At 42.0% G+C, this 17257-nt stretch overlaps 1 protein-coding gene across 1 annotated transcript; it reads right to left on the bottom strand.

Moving 5' to 3' along the window:
- Nucleotides 1-7057: 7057 nt before the first annotated feature.
- LOC119122029 (multidrug and toxin extrusion protein 1-like) lies at nt 7058-15991 on the bottom strand (the record flags this gene model as incomplete). Its single annotated transcript, XM_037250193.1, has 16 exons — nt 7058-7953; nt 8934-9000; nt 9087-9181; nt 9275-9407; nt 9481-9550; nt 9666-9741; nt 10003-10111; nt 10850-11031; nt 11336-11433; nt 11928-12025; nt 12132-12176; nt 12257-12299; nt 13003-13151; nt 13335-13403; nt 15693-15794; nt 15926-15991. Coding segments are annotated over 16 exons (1623 nt in total), but the record flags the coding sequence as incomplete, so codon positions are not given.
- Between the last annotated feature and the right edge of the window lie 1266 nt (nt 15992-17257).

Genomic DNA, 17257 nt, shown 5'->3' with positions numbered 1-17257 from the left:
GTTTGGCACGCTCAAACATGGCGAATAAAAACTCTTGAATCTTGAATCTTGAAGTTCCTCCATCAACTCCTGAAGATTCAAAGTAATCGTTTTTATATGGATCCATGTACATATATTGATTCAGGGCAATTACAGAGCAGATAAAAAGCCACACACACCACAGGGAAACAGAAGATATATTGATTTCACGATCAAAAACAGAAGGGAAGCAAGTGACAGGGAAGAAAGTAATTGCTTAATAAAAACAACGGTTGAATCAGGAAACTAAATGAAGACAAGCAGCCAAATAAAGTGGGAAATATGAGTAGAGGAGGCAGTAGCCAGAAGGGGGAGTCCAAGGCAAGTAGACTGAGAATAGGATGTTCAAAATTGAACATTTTTACACTTTTTATTACATCTGACAGTTTTGTGAAAGATGCCAAGACATAGGGCAGCATGCATGATCAGAGGCAAGAAATTGTACTTAAATCCTAAAATCACTCATTTTGAATGAGTTAAGAAACTATATACTTCTAATATTGCCATATTTGTAAGCAACAATCATTTTTTTGTGGCCGGTTTTATCATCTTACGTCTGTGGTCCTCACATATTCCCGCAGCAAAGTTAGGATGAACATTTAGCTTGCAGTAAATGTTAACACGCATTAGTCAAAGTCTTCTTTGTCAATTTCTTCACATGCCAAGACACAAAGAAATCGAAATTACGTTCCCACTATCCCACGGTGACAAGACATAGTACACAATACACATACAAGTAAACAACACAAAAAAATAAAAACAAGAAGGCACAAACAATGAATAAATAAGAGTGCTGAATAAATAATAAATAAACAAATAACACAAGAAATAAGAGGAGCAAAAATGGAGCAAGTGTGCATACAGCAGACAGTCAGAATATAGCGCAAAAGTACAGGACGCTACGCAGAAGGGGGGAGAGAGTTCAGGATCCTAACAGCCTGGAGAATGAAGCTGTTGGTGAGTCTGGTGGTGCGGGAGCGCAGGCTCCTATACCTCTTCCCAGAGGGCAGAAGATCGAACAAAGAGTGAGCGGGGTGACTCACATCACTCACTATCGTGGTCGCCTTGCGGGTGAGATGGGAGGCGTAAATGTCCTTCAAGGAGGGGAGTGAAGCACCAATAACCTTACCAGCCGTGTTCACAATGCGCTGCAGGGCCTTCATGTTGTATTCAGTGCAGCGACCACCCCAAACAGTGATACAACTGGAGAGGACGCTCTCAATGGTGCCACGGTAAAATGTAGTCATGACGGCCGGAGGAGCTCTTGCTCGCCTGAGTTTCCGCAGGAAGTACAGGCGGCGATGGGCCTTCTTCGCCAGTGATGCGGTGTTGGTGGACCAGGAGAGATCCTCACTGATGTGCACCCCCAGGAACCTGGTGCTGCTCACCCTCTCCACCACAGCACCATCGATGGTCAGCGGCAGGTGTTGGGTGTGACCCTTCCGGAGGTCAACAACAATCTCCTTGGTCTTGTTGACGTTCAGCAGGAGGTTGTTGTCCTTGCACCACATGGTCAGAAGGTCAACCTCCAACCTGTATTGAGTCTCGTCGCCCTTGGTGATGAGACCCACCAGAGTCGTGTCGTCAGCAAACTTGGTGATGAGACCCACCAGAGTCGTGTCGTCAGCAAATTTCACCATGCGGTTGGTGCTGTAAGTTGCAGCGCAGTCATGCGTCAGCAGGGTGAAGAGCAGCGGACTGAGCACGCAGCCTTGGGGGGGCCCCCGTGAAGGCAGAACTGAAGTCCACAAACAGCAATCTCACATACGAGTCCCTACTCTCCAGGTGGGTGAGGGCCGAGTGGAGGGCAGAGCAGATGGCATCCTCAGAGGACCGCTTGGCTCGGTACGCAAACTGGAAAGGGTCTATGGTGGGGGGGAGAATGGATCTGATGTGCTCCATGACAAGCCGCTCAAAGCACTTCATGATGATGGGCGTCAGTGCCACGGGGCGGTGGTCATTGAAGCAGGACGGTACAGGTACGATGGTGGCAGCCTCGAAACACGAAGGGACGACGGCCTGCTGCAGGGAAATGTTAAAGATGTCCGTGAAGACACCCGTCAGCTCCCCAGCGCAGTCCTTCAGCGCTCGACCTGGGACGTTGTCAGGGCCCGCCGCCTTACGGGTGTTGATCGCGGCAAGCGCCCTCCTCACGCTATCAGCAGAGAGGCACAGGGGCTGCTCTTGTGGAGGGGGAGGGGTCTTCAGCGGGCAAGTGCTGTTCTGAGCCTCGAAGCGAGCAAAGAAGCGGTTGAGATCGTTGAGCAGACGGACGTCGCCCTCACAGCTCTGCGGCGCGGGCTTGTAGTCCGTGATGGTCTGAATGCCCTGCCAAAGGCTCCGTGCGTCCTTGCTGTCCTTGAAGTGGGCGGTAATCTTGCAAGAGAATGCCCTTTTCGCCTCCTTGATGCCCCGGGACAGGTCGGCCCTCGCTGTCCTCAAGCCAGCCTAATCCCCCGCTCTGGTCAGCTGTACACATGATCCACTTTTATAATTTATAATTTGAGTAGTTTTAAAACAATTACTTTTATACTATCACTTATCACTTGTCAGAGTAACACGATCTCATATACTGTAAGACATCAGGCCTATGACAGAATAACGGTGACATAATAAAAGAACAAAGCACAGCACCTGCATAGCAACTGGTAGGGCAAGGAATTCTGACAGAATGAACACATAAAGGACATAGCATAAAGGATTAAGACAAAGGACAAAGCATAAAGGATCAGCTACTGTATAGCAACCGCTACATCGATACATCCAGGACAAGAACCAAAGCAATTAAACAAACACAAGAAAACCGGCAGGGCTAGAACAGAAAACAAACAGCAGCTAGAAGTGACAAAGAATTAAAGAAATCAAGAAACTAATGCTGACTCAGAGGGCGGCGGAAAGGGTTGCACTGCCTGAGGAGGGTAGAAGGACGGCAACACAGCTTGTGCCCCCTCAGCGAGGTCAGAGGGTAGCCGCAGGGCTTAAGTCGCTGGAGAGAGGGTTGGAGGCTTGTGCGTCCAGAGAAGGGTCTTGGAGCCTTGGGCAGCTGGAGCAGGGTTGGAGGACGGCCGCGGTGCACGCAACACCGGGGTGTGGTCGGGCGACGGTCGCCGAGCGTGCATTGCTGGCGAGGGTTGTGTGGTGGTCACAGGGCATGCGTCTCTGGAACAGAGTCTGGCAATAAAGCTAATTCTGATCTGATTCTGAATGAAGTAAGTGGCTTGGGCACATGTTTGCAATGACACAATTATGGGAAGAAAAGGAGGAAACGACTGAGCTTACACAAAGAGCGTGGGGGGGGGTCAGCAGGCTGTGGGCGGTAGTGGTGGGTAAGATGGATGGAGTTTGTGATGGTCTGAGTGACCCATCAAGGAGGAGCAACAAGAGGGATTCCTGGCGAAAAGGCGAGGCAGTAGCTGGAAAGATGATCACTCTCTGATTGGAGGTGAAGGGATTGTTAGAAGGTGGCGGTGACATCTGTCTCCATGGAATGTGTCGGCACCATTCGTCACGGATGTAGACACAGATTCCTGCTCCTCGTGATTTTCCCCCCTTTACAATGGCCCTACTGGACTTCCTCCGTCAGAGGCCTCAGGTAGTACGTGTTGGCGAGAATGTCTCCGCCAGCATCACGCTGAGCACGGGGGCCCCCCAAGGCTGCGTGCGCAGTCCGCTGCTCTTCACCCTGCTGACGCATGACTGCACTGCAACTTCCAGCAGCAACCGCGTGCTGAAATATGCCGACGACACGACTCTAGTGGGTCTCATCACCGAGGGCGACGAGACTCAATACAGGTCGGAGGTCGACCTTCTGGCCACGTGGTGCGGGGACAACAACCTCCTGCTGAACGTCAACAAGATTGTTGTTGACTTCCGGAAGGGTCACACCCAACACCTGCCGCTGACCATCGACGGTGCTGTGGTGGAGAGAGTGAGCAGCACCAGGTTCCTGGGGGTGCACATCAGTGAGGATCTCTCCTGGTCCACCAACACCGCTTCACTGGCGAAGAATGCCCAGCGCCGCCTGTACTTCCTGCGGAAACTCAGGCGAGCAAGTGCTCCTCCGGCCGTCATGACTACATTCTACCGTGGCACCATTGAGAGCGTCCTCTCCAGTTGTATCGCTGTTTGGGGTGGTAGATGCACTGAATACAACATGAAGGCCCTGCAGCGCATAGTGAACACGGCTGGTAAGATTATTGGTGCTTCACTCCCCTCCCTGAAGGACATTTACACCTCCCATCTCACCCGCAAGGCGACCACGATTGTGAGTGATGTGAGTCACCCCGCTCACTCTTTGTTTGATCTTCTGCCCTCTGGGAAGAGGTACAGGAGCCTGCGCTCCCGCACCACCAGACTCACCAACAGCTTCATACTCCAGGCTGTGAGGATCCTGAACTCTCTCCCCCCTCCTGCGTAACGTCCTGTACTTTTGCGCTATATTCTGACTGTCTGCTGTATGCACACTTGCTCCATTTTTGCTCCTCTTATATTTATTATGTTATTTGTTTGTTTATTATTTATTCATCGCTCTTATTTATTCATTGTTTGTGCCTTCTTGTTTTTACTTTTTGTGTTGTTTACTTGTATGTATATTGTGTACTATGTCTTGTCACCGTGGGATAGTGGGAAACGTAATTTCGATCTCTTTGTGTGTCTTGACATGTGAAGAAATTGACAATAAAGCACACTTTGACTTTGTCCATGACAGGTCAGAGACGCACGTATGGAGCAGGTTTGAACCCAGAAGCAGACATGATGACACGAAAGTTGAAAAGTAAGTCTTGACCAACTATCAACAAAGAGCAGGGCTGGACGCAGAAGACATGGACGAAAACTAGACATTTCAACTGGAAGAAATCTCGACGGACTGAAAGCCTGAGCATACGTCTATACCAGTGGTGGGCAAACTACGGCCCGCGGGCCACATCCGGCCCACGGGACCGTTTAATCCGGCCCGCCAACCCTGAATTAATTGTATTATTAAACTTTTTTTTTTGTCATTTTGCCTGCAATGACTGCGTTTCCCCAGTAGATGGGGAACCGCTCGCCTGCGCATTTACTACCGGAAGCCGTGTCAGAAAGCTCGGTGCACACTCACAAGTGCGTGTACGTACGTACTCAGTAGTACGGACATGGCGCACTCGCGCTCTATTTGTATCAGTCCCGAATTTAGAGCGTGGGCTGTGACGACAGCATTCTTGTAATTCGCTCGCTGAGCTTTCAGATACAGTTTTACGCTAAAGCCACCCACAAACCTTCCCCTGGAATCCTTCCATTAAAATGAATGGCCCGAAGAAAAGAAGTGAGTGCCGAATGTTAAAAGAGTGGCCAATTTGGCTCGACGTACGCGACGTGACGTTCAGCCACATCAACCCGTCACAGATCGAGGTAAACGGATCTCTCCTAAGAATTGCCACAACAAATTTTACTCCAGACTATGATGCACTAGCAAAAAAGGGAGACCAACAACACTGTTCCCACTGAAAATGAAGGGGAGGCTCTCAAGTTTGTTGTAAAAAAATGCATTTTGAATATGATTTGTACACATAGCAGGGATTGAAACTAGCGACCATTCTCATTTTCAAACAATGCAGGATGCTCAAGGACATTGATGCACCACCTGTTTGCGACTAATCTTAACCTGTAAAGTTCTTAAGGCTTACTTTAAGGAAGTGTTTCCCGTTTCCTCACCTCTGTTACCAGGTGTTTGTGAGTTAAAACTCTGCTCTGATGTTCAGATACCCCTCACCGTGTTGCCGTTTTGATTACTTTATTTGGATGTATGCTTTCACCGATTCTTCAAGATGATATATTTGGTCAGAATGTTTGCTGCTTGATGTGATCTCATAAGATAAACATTTTTCATTAATCTGACCTGCAGGCACTGAAGTGATGGAGACTGTTATTCATAATAATAGTGTCGTATTTTATGAGAATCACTGATAGCAGTTTTTTAGTGATTTTTTTTTTAATGCTGTTAATAAATGCATTTGTTTTCAAAAAACTTGTTTGGAATATCCATGCTTTATTACCTACTAAAGGCCAAAATCTTTTATGCAATGACCTTTACAGGTCGCTTATATTACTTCACACAAACACTACGTCCATCTGCTCCTGGTTCGGCCCTCCGGTCCAAATTTAGAACCCAGTTCGGCCCGCGAGTCAAAAACTTTGCCCACCCCTGGTCTATACTGTCAGACATCAGGCCTATATGACAGAATAAAGGTTGCCATAACAGGACAAAGCATATAAGGGGAAACAGCAAATGCATAGCAACAGATACATTATGGAATTAGGCTTTTGACAGAATCAGAATGAACTTATAATAAAAGGATAGTGTAAAGGATCAGCAACTGTAGAGCAACGGCAACATCGAGATATAACCATTCACAACAAAAGCCCTGCGATTGTCAGTCTGTTCAGACAGTGAGTACCCTGTCTTTCGGCTGAAGTCACCTGGAATCGCTTCCAGGAAGTATTCCGATTTGTCTCTCTGTGCCTTGATCAAATACGCCAAAATCGATTTTGACTACCTGCGCTCGGAAGAAAACCCGCTTTTCCAAAGTCTAGACTTCAAGCCATTTCTTTTTCAGGACCCTAGCGACAGCCACAGTTGTCATCGATGGTTGTTCTGACATCATTCAACACCACTCTCATACAAGGAAGAATGTGTGCCAAGGTATCATGTTTAAATGTATGATGTAAGTATATGTGCTTTTAAAATGGGCTGAGCCATCTCATAGCGCAGCAGCCTTTTTAAGGTGTAAACAATCTCATCAATTTTTGTCAGCGATATAAGGTGACAGTCTAATAATACCAAATAATTGAGAGGGGTTTACTTGAAATTATTGGTTATTTATTTGTGGTGTACAACATAGTATTCAGTCTTAAGTCACAGAGGTCTTATTTGACAAAAGCAAATGAGATGCCAAGCAAATGAACATTGGCATAATGAATCAGTCACTGTCTTTTTAGTCACTTTGACACTCGTGATTTCCCGGTGTACAGAATGTTACAAAATAATATATCACTCTTTGTCTGTTAGTCACATTTCAATTAGCATCATGTACTTTTTACATTACATATACAGCATATAGGCGCACCCAAGCACCATTCAATTCATCACAGCTCCGAGTAAACTGAGCAGACAGCAACCTCTGGTGGCAATTTGGGAAAGAAACAAAGAGGAAAAGACAACGACCCATTTTGCAATCAATATAATACAATACAATTACAATAAAATTACAATACAATCTAATTTGATTTATATAGCATATTTCACAGCTGTGTAACAAAACACTTTATATATACATAATGGTACAACCACAAAGGCAGCAAAACAGTCAATTAAAACAAGTTAATATTCAGTACTTTCTATATTTATAAAGTAGACACCAATAGAACAATAACAACAGTCAGTCTAATGTTGGGTCGTAAGCCAAAGAATAAAAAAAAAAAAATCATTGGCAATATGTACAAAGGTTCTCTATATCGTCAAAGAAATACTAAATTAACATAATTCACAGCCATCCTAATGTACTGTACACACAGAATTATTATGATACAGTGATTTATGATATTGAGTTGGATCACAACGATAAAGCACGTGATTACTAGAAGTGGTATATAATTAGAAACTTGGCTCTTTCACAATGCTCGGGTCATCCAGTAACACGGTCACCTGATAACTCTCAAATATAAACCAAGCCGAGACTCACTTCAATTGTCCGACAAGGAAGTGACTGGTAATGATTCCAGCCACACAGATGACAATCATGACAAGTAGAACCAAGCTACGACGTAAAAGCAGTTGTTTCACTGTGAGAACATCGCCGACTATGGTGACTGCAGTTTCAGGCTGGTCTGGAATCTGTTGGTCCTCTGCAGTACTCTCACATCTGGGTGAAGGAGCAGGAACCACTGCAGTTTTAGAGTCTAGAAATGAAATAAAAGCGTGATGTATTGACTGATGGCCAAATAATATCACAATAATGTAGCTTCTCATCCAAGTATGTTGCACTTGCTGGTAGTTTTGACAAATTTGACCTCCATATCACTGTTTCCACTTTCATGTTGTCTAAACCATGCATTCAAAAGTTTGAGGTCACTTATGAATGTCCTTGTTTTTAAAATAAAATTATTACTTTTGAATGCGGATATCATTAAACTAATCAAGAAAACACTATACATTGTTAATGTGATAATTGACTATTCTAGCTTCAAACGTCTATTTTTTAATGCAATAAAAATATAGGGGTATAAAGGCCCATTTCTAGCAGCCTTCCCTCCAGTGTTCTAATGGTCCATTGTATTTGTTAATTGTGTTGGATGATTGAAACCTAGTGTCATGGAATATGGAAAACACTAAAATGTGTTGCGGACGGCACGGGAGAACAGTGGTTAGTGTGTGGATTTCACTTGAGGCCCTCACTGTGTGGAGTTTGCTTGTTCTCCCTGTGCCTGTGTGGGCTTTCTCCTTTTTCCTCCCACGTCCCAAAAACATGCTTGGCAGGCCAATTGAGCACTCCAAATTTCCCATAGGTGTGAGTGCAAGTGTGGATGGTTGTTCGTCTCTGTGTGCCCTGCGATTGGCTGACAACCAGTTCAGGGTGTCCCTCATCTACTGCCCGATGACGGCTGGGATAGGCTTCCAACCTACAGGATAGTACTCCTGTAGGTTGGAAGGATGGATGGATGGATGGATGGATGGATGGATGGATGGATGGATGGATGGATGGATGGATGGACGGATGGATAATTTATTGCCCAGTTAATTGGTTGTCTTACTGATGTTTTTGATGTTACTGATATCTGTTGTTAAAACCAGAGAACCATCAGTATGTGCATGTTCAAGCCAAGTATATTACGTAATTGCAACATGGTGATAATCTGCATTATTCTAAACGTGGACTTGCCTGGCTCGCAGTCTAGCATTTCCACCGTGTCTTCAACCTTGACCTGAACACCTGCTCTCCTTTGAGCCTGACCAGAGAGATACAAATATGTCAAAATTAAAATCATTTGAATTGCATGCCATGTTTGTGTTTTCCAGCAAATTAGTTATTCACATCATTGGCAGCCTTTGTCCAATCAAGACGGCACAAATATGCCACGAAGAAAATAGCCTGCAGTACCACACAGATCGTAAGACCAGTCCAAAGTCCTGTTCAAGAATCAACAGAAGCAAACAGAATCTCATGAGTCACGCTGTTGTGATGATTGTGTAATGTAAAACACGATTATGCTTGTTTCTTACCTACAACGCCCAATTGTGTCTTAAACAATAAAGACACACCTATTGGAAAGCCAATGAAGTAGTGTCCAACCAGGTTGGACACAGCACCGACCTTTTGTTTTCCAACTCCTCGAAAAACACCTCCACTCACACCCTTTGATGAGAATTTCAGTTAATTCTTTTAGATGTCAACATTGATCACTTTCCCATGAAATTAATCTTCTCACCGCAATAGCATCAGCAAGATGCATGACAGCAAAAACAACCATGACGTCAGCAGTCCTCTTTAAAATGTCTCTGAAGGAAAGATGAAGTTGGAAAGAAAACAAAATACAATACAATGTTAATGTTAATGTCAAGGTAAGAGTGTGGCAAATTTGTTATATTATCAAGTGAAGGTGAGATGACTCACGGATCTGTGGTGAAAATGTAGCCAATTCCATTTCTGGATAGTGTAAGGCTAAGTCCAACACAACAGGCGACTGCAGCTACAATGGGAAAGAGACAAACTGGATAAAATTCATGAAATGGTAACTCATCGTGATCCATGAATGTTTTTGCATTTAACCCTCTCCAAATTCATTTTACAGCATCATTTTTGGCATGGATGGCAAATCAGCTCATTTGAGGGGCCATGAGACAGATGTCATTCCATGTCACTGGCATGTTCTCTTTTTCTTGCAGTGACAACCGGTGGGCTGAATAGTTTGGCCGTTAGCTGTCTTGCTCGTCTGTGTTTTTGCCCTTACATGTACAGATGATGGAAACTTTACAAGACAACTTGGCTTGCACACTGTTTCCTGCACCAAGAGCATTCCCTACACGGACACTAGCTCCAGCTGCCATTCCAATGGGGAACTGAAAAAGTCAAATGTATAGAATCAGAAACACTTTTGAGTCATTCAAAATTCCATAATGTAGATCAGAGTGGCCAACATAACGCTCATAAAACACATGCGACTCTTTGGCTATCTTTTTTTCTGTCAGTCGGTCAATTTTTTAATGATTAATATTTTATATATTAATATTGTGAAGCCTGGTTTCATCTGCACAGCCATCTTGGAAATTGGAAGGAAAAGAACTGAGCAGATTGCTCCTATATTTCAAAATTGGTACTAAATCTTGATTGACTGGCTTATAGTATTTATTGGAAAGATACGGTATCCCTGTTAGCCTGCTCCGTTTTCGACTTGGCTTAGTTCTCAGTGGCTGAATGAAGGCGCATGTTCCCCTTTAGAAGATAATCACAGACAGGGTTGCTGGTGGTTAGGGACTTCTGCTTTATAGAATTGTATATTTTGTGCAGCGAAATGGAGAATTCTGCTCTCCAAACCTAAAAATGATTGCAAAAAATAGTCGAGTCTCCTACTGTATAAACCGAGATCAGAAAAGATCAGCGCTATTCAGCTAGGGTTTAAAATTTACGATACGTCCCATCGCTAAATCCACAGACCAGCAAATTTATTTGTTGTGGATACAAAATCTTCACAATATCTCTTTTTACAAAGATAATGTTTAGGTTCAAGAAACACAGTCTGACTTATAATGCTAATTGAGTTGGCCACCACTGAATGACATGAATTCCATTTGAGTTACCATGAAAGCCACAACAGTCAGGTTATAGATCACAGATTGGGCTCCCAACTCAATTTCACTAATTATGCCAGCAAGACATCCTCCCACTTCAAATGCCCACCACTCAAGGCAAAACATGAGCATGCTTGGCATGGCCAGCTTGACAAAGGGTCCCCACTCCTCGAGACACTCACGGGACCAGCCTGAGGGTCAAAAATCAAAGTCATCAACAAATATGTGTTTTAATGAGACATGAAGTGTTACATTTGATGATATGATGTGAAACCACTACTTTTGACCATTGTGACTGCCTCCATCATTTAATCTGCCCATCTCCATGTAGAGTTACAGTCATTAACAATTTAGTTGAAACATCATCACATACTAAACTAACTGTAGGAGTAACCATAAATACTGTACACTGTACAGGTAGTGTACTATTATAACTTAATAAGATGCATACACTTATCCATTCATCATTGCATTGAAAGTTAGAAGGCAACTGACCTCCCCATGTGGCTTTGTGCAACCCCTTCCACCAAACATAGGCCAGTAGGATGATGGAAAAAACACACTGTGACATTGCATTAGCTGCGGCAGATCCACTTTAACAAACACAAACAAAGAATGTTATAAACACGGGTGTGAAATTAGAGGGGTTAAGTGCAAATGAGACAATATTGAGTTGAATGTTAGAAGCAAGAAGAGAACGAGTGCTAAATAAACTAGGACTGCAGTGTGACCCCCGTCTCCCTGTGGTGTGGAGAACGGAAGGGTGCTGGACAAAGGACAGAGGGCGAACTGGCAAAATTGGTCAATTGTTCACTAATTAGGAGGAAACAGTCAAATTTTGGCATCTTTACAAATCATATTTTGTGTAGTAACACTGAAATAAAAATACCTTCAAAATACATTTAGGCAAGTAGAGCGTGCATTGCATTGTGGGAATTAATATCAGCATAAAAATATCAAACACCTCTGCATGTTAATGATACTGAGTAAATATTACATTAATTGAAAGTTGATCTTCACCGTATTTGCAAAACATACAAGATCTGTATTTTTCTAAATAAAAAAAAAATGATTCTGGGAAACTTACGGAACTCCCAGTTGCAGAAGATGGAGGAAAACATAATTGACAAATGCGTTTAAAATGTTTCCAATTACACCGGTTACGACCTGAGGCCAAATAATTCCCTGCAAAACAAACAAAACAAAACAACGGACGCACACACACACGCAGGTTCTGTATTATGTCTATTATTAACTTTCATATAAAAAATATTGTATTGCTACACAGCACCTGGTTCTGAAGATATCTTCCCAGCAGCTGGTACATAAATGCCGCCTGATGGAGAAAAATCATAATCTTACTACATGATAGAAGCAGTCTACATAACTTATGGACAGAGACAAAAATGAACTCACTGGCAGAGAAGGCATGACGATCTTCACATACATTTGTGCCAGACTGTGAAGCACACAAAACGTCACGTGAAATTGCGGTATGGAGACATTAAAATATAGATCGCATGCATTATTATATTATAGTAATGTTTAGGATGTCACGATATTGTAAGGTATCTCGGTTTCAAAATTCTACCCATTATATTGCAGACACGCTCGGACAAACGTCACCAATGATATTTATTGAAGTGAAACACTGAACGCTGCTTTCAACTTTGGCTAAGGCCAAACAACTGTGTGCACCGGTGTGGTGCATCATCATGCATGGAGATGGATGCTTACATGCTGAATGCGTGTTGTATTTTTTTATATTGCGCAAATTTTGAATTCTTAGAATGGACTGTTGATGAGCTGTTTGTGTGACTTTTTATAAACTGAATCCAATTCAATAAAAAATGAGTCTGCATAAGAAAATCAAACCTCTTCTTCATGTTAATGGTAATAAAATTTGCTAAAACTCAAGGGATTTTTTTTACAATAAATAAAATGTGTGATTAACAATGATTGAACAATAAAAAAGAGATTAATCATGATTAAATATTTTAATCGCTTGACCACTAAATAATATTAGTAATAATAGTCTGATGGATGCATTACCTTCTTTATGTATTTATTATACTAATTGTTAACTAATAAAAAAATAAATAAATAAAAATGAATAAAAAATAGTATGCTGAAGGTGATGGGAGGATTAAAACGCGACTTACCTGGCAACCTCTGGGCTCTGTTTAACGGCAAGTAAAAAGGGTTCAGTATTGATGAGAACAGCCCAGCAGGGGAAACACGCTAGAAGGAGAATCAGAACCCCTCTCTGAAGGATCACCCCCACACGCTTCAGGTTTCCACTTCCAAAGGTCTACACAAGAGCAGAATCAAATAAATAGCAACACCGGAAGCCCACTAATGAATACTGTAGTTTTGATAGATGGAAGAAATCTTGATAGACAAATCCAAGGTTGAACTGTTTTGAAGTGGAGCTGAGAGTGAGCCCAAAGAGGTTTTGTTTCACGAAAAGTGCAACCTTTCTTGACGGCACTACCTGAGATATAAGGGTGTCACAGGTCAATGACAAGCCAGTCCCAACGGCAATGCCAGTCACATTAACCACCTGCAATTAAAGAAGCATTAATAAAGACATGGCGTATTACGGCCGATATTTCTTTGACATAGAGGTTTGAGCACAGCATTCAGTCAAACGTCCCTCTCAAATAAGTTCATTTACAATGTTTTTCCATAGTAAATTCCTGTCACCGAGGCGCCATCTCATGGAAAAATAATCAAAACTTCTGCCATTCAAAAAGCACTACCTCTTAATTGTGGGGTTCCCATTGTCACCCTTTGCATTGAAGTACTACACATTAGCTGATATCTTTAATTACAACGGCCAACTATAGAAAAGAGCCTACCATCTGCCAGGCAAAGTTATTTTACGAACTAAATAACTAAGACTAAAATTGATGAAACATTTTGTTCACGGAATAAAATACAAATGAAAATGCTTTTATAAAAACAAAAAATTAACAACTTACTTCTTACATTTCCCCAAACTAACTAAAACTAATAATAATTATAGTGAAAATGTCCTTTGTTTTTATCTTTGGCACTTCTACTCAACTGGCATTCTACAATAAAAAAAAAAACCCCACAAAACATAATAATGTAACTTCTGCTGTTGCCTTTCAGCAATAAGTTCAGGAATGCTCTGCTTCACTTTGGAAATGACCACCCTCACATATTTTTGTATCAGTCAGCTACTTTTTTTTTGCTACTATTTTTGAAAACAATTTAGATACGTCAAAAGGATGGGAGTGTTGTTAACGGAATAAAATAAAAATGAAAATGCTTTTATAAAAACAAAAAATTAACAACTTACTTTTTACATTTCCCCAAACTAACCAAAACTAATAATAATTATAGTGAGAATGTCCTTTGTTTTTGTCTTTGGCACTGAGTTTCATACAGAAGCCTTTGGGGTTGATTTAAAATGTATTTATTTTGATATTACTGCATGGTCGTTTCAATCAGTTTTACTCATCGATAAATGCATAGCACTTATCCTGCTCATTTGAAAACAGAGGTTATGAAATAAATGTTTTTTTATAGTATATTATGTCTGTGTATACTGTATATGTTATACACGCTGTACAAATATTGTAATAAAACAAACACATTAATATGTTATTGAACAGTTTGTCTATAACTCTCGCTGGTGAGATCACTATTTACCCAACAATTAAGTCAGAGAAGCAATGTTTTACCATCTATTTCAGATCGTTAAATATGATTTTTCACAGTATCCCTGACTCAAAATGTCACCAGTTTTTGTTGACTAAAACTAGAGGTGGCAAATCCAGATTCAGAATGTCAAAGCCTTGTCACAACTTGGAATTCAACCACAGCTGCTTCTACTCAACTGTACCCTCACATATTTTTGTATCAGTCAGCTACTTTTTTTTTGCTACTATTTTTGAAAACAATTTAGATACGTCAAAAGGATGGGAGTGTTGTTTTCTTCCTGTCACAAATCATACAAGTGGTGTGGACAAAACAGACTGTGTTTGTTCTTTGTCCTCCCCTGAACCCTTGAGGCTGGCTCACAGAACATCTGGGTAGTAAAGAACCACTTCGGAAGAACGTGCAAAATACACACAGAAACGATCACATCTCACTGTTGAGTCAATCTTGTCTTTCCAACGAAATCAAAATTTTGTCTGATAATTCATTATTTTAAATCATGTGGCTTTTGCAGACAAATTTGCTTGGTCAATTTGTCTTCGACTTGTTGGGTAAATATATACATTATCTTGCCAATTACATCATTCTAAGATCATTTTATGAACATTTAATACGCTGTTGCTCATAGATTTGGAATACAATGATCTTGTTTTACAGCGGCAAGAAAATGTTATGAACATTTAATACGCCGTTGCTCATAAATTTGGAATACAATGTCTTGTTTTACAGCGGCAAGCAAATGTTATGACGTCATTTCATCTATGACTGATGCATGATGAAATCTGTGCCTTAGGTTAAAAGTGATAAAAGTAATTCATTTCGAGAACTATAATTATGGCCAACAGTCTATTTACCCAATGTTTTCCAGCTTTAAACAAGCCACTTCACAGTTTGAAAACCCCAGCAAACATTTCAAAAGTCCCACAAATTGACACACTTGAGTCGTGCTGCACATGCTCAATCAAAATTAGCAGAATTATTGCTCTGACCAGTCCCCCTCCCAACGTTGTTTTGGGTGACAAATTACAGAGCACTTTAAGGTAAAAAAAACACAACAGCAATAAAAAAAATGCATTGATTTTTTTTCTGAAAGTAATGTTTGTCAGGCAAGTTAATTGTGTCAATGTACTAGTGGAAATAACAATAGGGCAAATGTCCTCACCGCAATTGCCAGTGATACAGCTGCAAATTGTGTTTTCCCTAGATGACCACAAAACACCATGCTGATGATACTGATCATGAAGATCATCATCTGGGAAATGACCTGGAGTAGTTACAAACAAAGTGGCAAATGGCTTATCACCAGTATTAAGATTGATAAAATATACACACACATACAATTACACAATTCGAGCCAAATGAAGCTTTGTCAGTCATTTCATCTTGGGATCTTACCACAGGTCCTGCCAGCTTCAAAAGGAGAATCACTTCGGTGCGGAAACTGGACGGGATGAATCCTCTAATGCAGTGGTCCCCAACCACCGGGCCGCGGACCGGTACCGGTCCGTGGGTCACTTGGTACCGGGCCGCCAAGCCGCACAGGAAAAAAAAAAAATGTATCAACGATCAATTAATTCAGGTCAAGACGCTCGTCCCGGTCACGTGACATGTTTCCCCAGTCGAGCCCGCAAAGCTAGCAAAAATGAGTAAGAATTTATTTTGAAAAATATTTCTTAAAATTGCAATTCTCTCCCAATTACATCCGTCGGTTCAGGTCAAGACGCTCGTCTCGGTCACGTGACATGTCACCTCAGTCGAGCCCGCAAAGCAAGCAAATATGAGCAAGTAACAGAGATGTTTGGAAAGCTTCTTCGGAAAGGGAAAAAAGCCCAATGAGACGGAAGAAGAGGCTACGAGTTCTAAGAAAAGGAAAGCTGCATTTAAAAGAACATTTCTGGAGTCCTACTTAAAATAGGGATTTATCGCCACAGGTGAGTCTGACGCGCTAAGCTCACTCTGCATAATATGTGGCGAGAGGCTAGCTAACGAGGCAATGAAGCCTTCGAAACTGCTTCGGCACATGGAGACCAAGCATCCTGCATTAAAAGACAAACCTTAACCACTTCGGGTGTCATTGTCTCCGATTACGCCAGATGGGACCGGCTCGTTTCTGAGAAACAAGTTCAGTGCTCACACTAATTCAACGTAATGGTGAGTTTTATTTTTATGTCGTTTATACTTGTTTTATGCCAGTGGTATCATTTTATTTCATCATATTGATATTTATTATAAATGTATTTTTTATTTATATAAATGTATTATTTATTTATATAAAGGCCGGTCCGCGAAAATATTTCTGACACGTACCCGGTCCGTGGCGCAAAAAAGGTTGGGGACCACTGCTCTAATGCGTCCCAACCACAAGCCGCGAGAAGAGGCTCCATTCGCCTCTGAATCTTGCCTCACCTCTTCGGAAGGCTCATTTGAAGCTAATCTTCTGTGCAGTTGTGCGCCAGTGATGCAAGTTACTTGATCTTGCTGTGACTGAATCAGTGGAAGGGAGGGTGAGGGAAAGGGAGTCAACTTGGAGGACAGCATAATCCCATATGAATTAAAAGCAGTAGTTGTGCAGTCACAGCCTACAAGGTTTTCTCTGCTGCCCTAAATACACTCAGAAGCACTGACCTGCATTTTCAACTTACATTAAATTGTATACATTTATTTCCCAAAAATATATCTTCATTATATAGCTTGTGTCTTGGCTGCCCAGCTTCCAGCCAGAGTAAT

Source organism: Syngnathus acus, chromosome 1 (genome assembly GCF_901709675.1).
Source record: "Syngnathus acus chromosome 1, fSynAcu1.2, whole genome shotgun sequence".
NCBI classification, from domain to species: domain Eukaryota; kingdom Metazoa; phylum Chordata; class Actinopteri; order Syngnathiformes; family Syngnathidae; genus Syngnathus; species Syngnathus acus.
This window is presented reverse-complemented; position numbering and strand designations above follow the sequence as displayed.